Source organism: Humulus lupulus, chromosome 7, assembly GCF_963169125.1.
Source record: "Humulus lupulus chromosome 7, drHumLupu1.1, whole genome shotgun sequence".
Classification (NCBI taxonomy): domain Eukaryota; kingdom Viridiplantae; phylum Streptophyta; class Magnoliopsida; order Rosales; family Cannabaceae; genus Humulus; species Humulus lupulus.
This window is the reverse complement of record NC_084799.1, coordinates 74,461,597-74,468,928: the sequence shown is the minus strand read 5'-3', so window position 1 is coordinate 74,468,928 and position 7,332 is coordinate 74,461,597. Positions and strand designations below refer to the sequence as shown.

At 36.1% G+C, this 7,332-nt stretch overlaps 1 protein-coding gene across 3 annotated transcripts; it reads left to right on the top strand.

Moving 5' to 3' along the window:
* Nucleotides 1–779: 779 nt before the first annotated feature.
* On the top strand, nucleotides 780–5,892 carry LOC133788297 (transcription factor PIF3). Of its 3 annotated transcripts, XM_062225727.1 has the most exons (9): nucleotides 782–968; nucleotides 1,067–1,767; nucleotides 1,900–3,142; nucleotides 3,247–3,348; nucleotides 3,475–3,540; nucleotides 3,891–3,956; nucleotides 4,078–4,596; nucleotides 5,331–5,453; nucleotides 5,567–5,892. In XM_062225727.1, exons 2-8 carry the CDS (start codon nucleotides 1,706–1,708, stop codon nucleotides 5,448–5,450), a joined length of 2,178 nt encoding a protein of 725 aa, XP_062081711.1. In that variant the 5' UTR covers nucleotides 782–968; nucleotides 1,067–1,705; the 3' UTR covers nucleotides 5,451–5,453; nucleotides 5,567–5,892. The 3 variants fall into 3 exon arrangements, with proteins under 3 accessions (XP_062081712.1, XP_062081711.1, XP_062081710.1); XM_062225726.1 differs by having other exon boundaries at nucleotides 782–1,767; XM_062225728.1 differs by lacking the exon at nucleotides 5,567–5,892 and having other exon boundaries at nucleotides 780–1,767; nucleotides 4,078–4,609; nucleotides 5,331–5,459.
* The last annotated feature ends 1,440 nt before the right edge of the window (nucleotides 5,893–7,332 follow it).

Below are 7,332 nucleotides of genomic sequence, written 5' to 3'. Positions count from 1 at the left end.
TGGACGCCTGGCCCCTTCAACCGGGGGCGAGGTGATCCGGGTCCATTTACCTTCGTCCTGCTTCGTTTACCATAGGCCCGGACCGTGTCAGGGGTCCGGGATCGGGACGCGTAGGCCGCGGTGGTTCGAACGATCTGTACACAGCCCGGACTATCGTCCCGGAGGACGGACCCGGAGGGACATTCCGGACCCCTCCAATGGGCCCAGACATGAACCCCCGGTCCATACCCTTCCCTTCGGGCACTCTCCATACAAAGAGGCCTCGGGCCGGGCCCGCGTGCTGACCTGGCCCATGACGGTGGGCCTGGACGAAGGCCCCGAGCCCATGCAGGAAATGGGGATAACATTTAGTATTGCGCTCTATATATTATATTTCAAATTAAAATATGCGAGATTTAATATTAAATTATAACAAAAGTATAATAACATGTCACATGGTATTATGTGCCTCTTAGTATATCCTAACAGTTTTCTAATATTGAAAAATTATTTAAGCTCTCCCTAAAAAAAAGGTTATTTAAGCATCAACAAAAATAACCACCCTAAATTGAAAAAAAAAAGAAGAAGAATGAATTAATAAAATAAGTTGAAAAACTAATTAAAAAAAATTAAGCCCTTTAATTTATTATCCCATAACTTATGAATCTTTTACTAAATTAAAATAAAAAAGTGTCATTGTCGAAAATAAAAATTAAAAGTAAAAATGTAGTGTAGTGACTAGTCTAAAATTTCTAGAAAAAGAGAAATCTAAAATTATTGAGCAAACTTTTTAATTTTTTTTTAACTGCGGTTAAGACAAGGCATGAAGAAGAAAAAGAGGGTGGAGTCTTTGTAAACTTTCTTTCTATGATATCTTTCACACACTCTCTTAGCTCTGCAGCCTGCAACTCTGGCTGGGATTTCGCCGTCTTCTACGTCCACTTGGCCTCTCTCTCTCTGATAAAGTGTCCAGATTTTCTCTCCTACTGGTTCTCTTTCCTCGTGCTCAGTCACTGACTCTTAGATTGCACTTTTGGTAAAGTTGTATCAATTTTTTTTTTTTAAAACTTTCACATGTTTATTGCAGGTGGAACTTGATTTTCCCAAAACTTAGTGTCTATTGTCTCAAAGCTTAAATGAGTTTTACAGAAAATTCCAAGCAGATTATTGGGTCTTGAGGATTCTGGCTGTTTTCTTTGGATTACATGGTTTTTCCCGTAAATTTTTAAAGGGTGTTTGGTTGAAATTATTGATTAATGAAGAAAGTATAATCTGGGTTTTCTAGCCTTTTTATTTAATGATTAGAAAAGTGGAAAAGAATGAGTTTTTAAAGCCGAAGGAGCTTAATTTGGAAGATTTTGGGATCTTTGGTTGCCATAAAGAATTGGTTTGACTAGCACTTTACTTATTTTACTAATCTTCTTTTTCTATTTTAACTTACTGATAAGGACTTTATAGTATTTAAAGAAAGATTTTATTCTGTAAATTTTAACTGTAAAAGAAACACCATTTTTTTTCCCATATAAAGTACAACTGAGATTGTCTCATAGCGGGGTTTTGGCCTGGCTTTCATATCTCTATGAGTTTCTTTCTTTATTCCGGTTCTTTGAACTATTCAATCAGAGTCGAGAGTACTTTTTTTGGAAGCTAACGATAATGAACAAGTGCTTTGATCTTTGGAGGCATTTCTGAGTTAGCAAGAAGTGATTTTTCCAACGCTTTCACCATGCCTTTATCCGAGCTATATCGCTTAGCTAGAAGGAGGGTTGATACAAATCAGGATTTTCCGTAAGCTCTTTTATTCTCTATTTCTCAATTTTTTTCATTCATCTCAATGAATTATATTATGCTTTCCCATTTAAACATATATGGGTTTTGTTTTGTTTTGTTCTTTTCTATTCCTGGTTGGATTTGATGCAGACCCGCTAATGATGTTTGTGAGCTAATATGGGAGAATGGTCAGATTGCAACACAAGGTCAGTCCAGTAGAACTAGAAAGGACCCAACTTATAACAGCTTACCTTCTCACTATTTACCATCTTATACCCAAAAATCTCGAGACAAAGATGTAGGAAATGGCACAACTTCTAAGACAGGAAAATTTGGAACTGTGGACACTGTACTTAATGAAATTCCAATGTCGGTATCATCCAATGAAGTGGGTTTGAGTCACGATGATGACGTGATGCCCTGGTTGAATTATCCAATTGATGGATCTTTGCAACATGAATATTGTTCTGATTTATTGCCGGAGTTATCTGGTGTAACTGTTAATGACATTACCAAGAGTAACAATTTTGTATCAAATGATAAAAGTAGTTGTAACCTGCTATATAGGGACTCAAATGGCAATTCTGTAGGTTATGGTAGCAGTTTAGATCAAAGGCACGGGTCTAAGGTTCCTTCAGTAGTTGGTGCTAATGTTTTAAGACCTAGAACTGGTACTACTTTGTATCCATCATCATCATCCCAGGAATGCCAAGCATCCTTTCCATCTTTTAGATCAAGGGGAGTGGATGCAATTGCTGACAACACAAGTAGTGCTGCCCGCCACAGTGTTTGTGGTGATTCAGCTCGCATTCCATCTCCTGGTAGTATTCCTAGCCAAAAAATGCAGAAGAAAGATCCTATACCACCTACTAATAGCTCCATTGTAATTAATTTCTCTCATTTCTCCCGACCTGCTGCTCTTGTAAAGACTAATCATCAGAACACCAGTACAACAGCAGACTCTAATGTATCAAACATGGAGAGTTTGCCAAATAAGGATAAAAGTTCTGCTGCAAATAGTAACAGTCCTCCTAAGCCCGCACTAATGGATTCAACTAGTAGTTTAAGGAAGGAAGCAAGTACACATTGCCAGATAAAGGCTTCTGGTATTGACTTGAAACCTTCGGAGGCTAGGCCTCTTGAGGAGCCATGTGCTGCTAAAGATACGATGGCTGTTTGCCCAGAAGATGCCTCTAAGAATGATTTAAACTTTAATCAAATTCCCTGTGAAAGTGCAACTCGTGCTCCTCCGGATGGTGAAAAGAATACAGAGCCTGTAGTTGCTTCTTCTTCTGTTTGCTCAGGAAATAGTATGGAGAGAGCTTCAGATGATCCAACACATGCTTTGAAGAGGAAATTCCGTGACATCGAGGATTCTGAATGCCATAGTGAAGTAAGTCGAAATACTGGTTTTTACACATCCTTTTCAGTAATTTCTAGTCTTCCCTCCATTCTTTTCCTTTACTCCATAAACCAAGAAGATCTCATCATGTTCAGGATGTTGACGAAGAATCAGTGGGTGTTAAAAAGACTGCTCATCCTCGAGGTTCGGGGTCCAAGAGAAGCAGGGCGGCAGAAGTGCATAATTTATCTGAAAGGGTATGGAGTTCAGTGATAATATTTTTGGTTACACAGAAGTTTTTAGTTCCCTTTACAGTTCTTATTTGAGTTCTCTTTGAATTTTAACATCTTAGGCTTCTACTTTCTTTTGGCCTTATTAAACAGCGTCGAAGGGATAGAATCAACGAGAAGATGCGGGCCTTACAAGAACTCATACCAAATTGCAATAAGGTTGGAACTGTGTCCTTATTTCTTGGAATTTCTAAATTATGTATACTTTCTAATTGATTAAAAGATATAGATATAGAGGCTGTGGTTTGGCCTTATGGTAGTGTATGTGTGTAGCCAATTAAAGTTTTTATGATCTCTGACTGAAAACTTAAAACTCTATTGTATTTGTCCTGAATTCAAAATTCAACTTCTCTCTAAAAATATGGTTACACAATCAGTGGATATAATCCTAATAATCATGGAACTTGAGAAACCTCACTTTCTTAAATTTAGGCTACTATTTGATTCTTACATATATATTTGCTCAATATGATTTGGCTGATGTTCTTATTCAACAATGGCATAATCAGGTGGACAAAGCTTCAATGCTTGATGAAGCTATTGAGTATTTAAAGACACTTCAACTTCAAGTACAGGTAGACTACCTCCTCACCTGCCCCCCTCCTTTTCCCTACCTCTAACTGATTCATATTTGCATATTAACTCCTGAATCTGCTGCTGATTTATATTATGGTACTATTTCTGAATTTTATGCAGATTATGTCGATGGGGGCAGGTTTGTGTATGCCACCAATGATGTTACCGCCGGGTATGCAACATATGCACGCACCCCATATGGCGCATTTCTCACCAATGGGTATTGGAATGGGAATGGGTATGGGCATGGGTTTTGGGATGGGTATGCCCGACATCAATGGAGCATCATCTGGTTATCCTATGATTCAAGTTCCCCCTATGCACGCAGCACATTATCCTGGCCCACCTATTCCTGGGCACTCTGCTGGCATGCATGGGATGACAGGTCCTAACCTTCAGGTGTTTGGGATGCCTGGTCAAGGACTTTCCATGCCAATGCAACGTGCACCCTTAGTTTCCATGATGGGAGGGCCCTTTATGAAGTCTTCTGTGGGATTAAATGCCTGTGGGGTCAACGGGTCTGTCGAAAATATGGAGTCAGCTCGCTCATATACCGCTAAGGATCCAGTGCAGAACATGAGCACTCAAGTGGTGCAGAACATCAGTGCCAGTAGCTCCATGAATCAGACATCTACTCAGGTCTGTGCATAAGGTGTGGCATAGTATTTTCTTAGAGAAGAAAGCCAAGCTCTCGGTCCCTTTGTTATATTTCTTTAACTAATTTTCTTCTCTCAGTATAATTCTGATCTGAGTTGAAAAAAGAAAAAAAGAAAAATGTAAAACAGGATTACTTATTTTCACTGTTTTTTGTCTGGAATATATAATCATCTCTATCAACATATTAGCCTGTTTCCAGACGATAAGGTCTTTAGTTTTTAATTTTTTTTTTGTTTTAAATGGTCTTGACTGTTTTAGTATTTTTGTCAATAAGAGTATCGGATTTCAACTTTCATCCAAAAGGGTAGTAAGAGAGATTGTAAATACATGATTATAGAAATGTAATGAAGGTTGCTGAATCATTGGCTAGATAAGTAGACATGGTTGGAAGAATGCTTACTAAGATATGATAGTGCTTGGATTTGTAAAATGACTAAATGGTTTTGTATATGAAAAAGTAATCCTTAGGCTTCAATGTTCCTTGATGAGCATTGAAATGTTCTCTCGGAGAAACCTTATTTTGTTTCACCATATACTTGTTTTCTGCTCTTGGAACAAAGAAGAGTTGGAAGTGGGAATCATTCCACAAAGTTAAAGTAGACATATTGGGTTTGGTTATGTTCTAGAATTCATTGCCATGTCTATGTGCTCTTTTCTCTACTTTGATCATTTGCATTTGGAAATACAACTCACTCTCTTTTCTCTTGTGAATCCAGTGTCAAGCCACAAATGTGGGATTCAAACAGCCTGCTTTGGTGCAGAGTAATGTTCAAGCATCAGACGTAAATGGCAGCAAAGTTCCTGACTCTGCTAACAGAAACGAGGTCGGGTCCTAGCAAGTAAGAAAATATTGACCCAAATGCTTTCTCTTTGTATATTGCATTGCATAACACGTGTATATTGAAAGTTCATTTGTGGAGAGTTGAGAACATATTCTTTACTTCTGTTTCAGGAAATGACAATCAGCTCTGATATTTTCTGATTTTAGGAGATGAACCCATTTTGCAGCTTCTTATTTTTCTTGCTCGTGATTTTGAATGATCACAAAAATTCAGCTGAGTACCAGTTTAATAAGTTAAAACTCAAGGGTCAATGAGTTTGAGCATGTACAATAATTTCAGGAGGGTACAAATTTTGTTATCCTGACAAAACTTGCAACTTTTTCTTTTTTCATTTTGTAAATTCAACTAGTGACCTGTGTTGTTAATTTAATGCAACAGTTCCATATACCGGTATTATCAAATATGTATTCAAGTTTGTGTTTCAGAGCTTCCATAACTATTCTTTCAATATTGAAGTATCGTTTAATGTTGACTTGTACTTTTGGCTATCTTTCTCATTGTCCATTCTTTCTAAAGCAATATAAAAGAATTTTAACAAAAGGTTTAGTGGGCTTTTTTACTACCAAGAAAATTAGAGAATAGTGAAAGGGGATCATAATAACAGGGGTTGAATAACCATGTTTCACTTTTTTCCGCATATATTTTTATTGATAATGTGCTCCTAAAGTATGGACGCTTATTTCTTTTGGATTGAAAATAACACTAGATTGGAGAAGAGTGTTCCTTCAGCTCCAGTCAATCCATGTGTCGATTAACAAGTTTGATGTAGAACAAAGTGGCGTGGCAGTCTTCTACAAGCAGTCGTTTCTCTCAGCAAGCAAAATCATGAAAATGGAAACACATACAAAATATAATAGAGTGGAGAGACCTGGTTATGAAGTTTTTAGTGCCAATTATATAGAAAGAAGAGTTGCCTTGTTTTTATACAGTGGCCGCTGAAGGAAATTTTTATTGCATGACAATTTATATATTATCAAACAAATATGTAAATTTTTAGAACATGTTCATATGAAATTGATATAAATACAGAGTAAAGTAAAAACTTACATTATGCAGCGTAATTTGAACAACTCCTTCCTTCAATCTCTCTAACCCTTGATTCCTTCTGTAGCAGAGTATTATCAAGAGATTGGACTAGATCAGCAACACAGGCTTCCTCACCAAGTCTTTGATCAACCTAAAACTAGTGTGGGTTGATTTTCAACACATGAGATAAATATCTAGAAGAGATAGAGTGACCAATAAATGTTAGACTGTCTAGGTTTTCACTTACCCAGTGAATCAATAACTTAATGGGCTTATTTAAATTTAAATTAATTAAAATAATAAACAAAAAGATAAAAGCTTTGGTCTCCCACAAATGAACTTGGGCCCAATCTCTTTGTTTTGAATTTAAATGTCAATTGGGCCCAAATTCAAAACTTTTTATTTATTTATTTTTTAATTAATTAATTAAAGAAAAATTATAGGAAATGACCCAAAATAAAGCCATCAAGAAGCTAATGTCCTCATTTTTAAAATTGTAGATAAATGACCCTTTTACATTGTTGATTACCTAAATTGTCATTTTTTATAATTTATTTATTTATTTAGGACTGTATGACTTTAATATAGTGGTATATGTATATTAGTTTTGTTTAATTAGTTTTTATTTTAAATTTATATTGATTTTTTAAGTTTTTTATAGGTTGTTGGTATATTATTTTCCAATTAGTGTATATGTTTTTTGTGGTACGGTATATAATTTTTTTTTGTGATATTTAATTTCTATTTTATTATACATAGTGGTAGTATATAATTTTGTATCATGGTATATACATTTTAGTGGTAGTATATAACTTTGTTAGCATAGTATATACATTTTTGAGTAATAATT

Coding starts and splice junctions, on each gene's coding strand:
- LOC133788297 (XM_062225727.1), top strand. CDS start 1,706: ATGCCTTTATCCGAGCTATATCGCTTAGCTAGAAGGAGGGTTGATACA. Junction 3,143..3,246: donor ATTCTGAATGCCATAGTGAA/GTAAGTCGAAAT, acceptor CATCATGTTCAG/GATGTTGACGAAGAATCAGT. Junction 3,957..4,077: donor CACTTCAACTTCAAGTACAG/GTAGACTACCTC, acceptor AATTTTATGCAG/ATTATGTCGATGGGGGCAGG.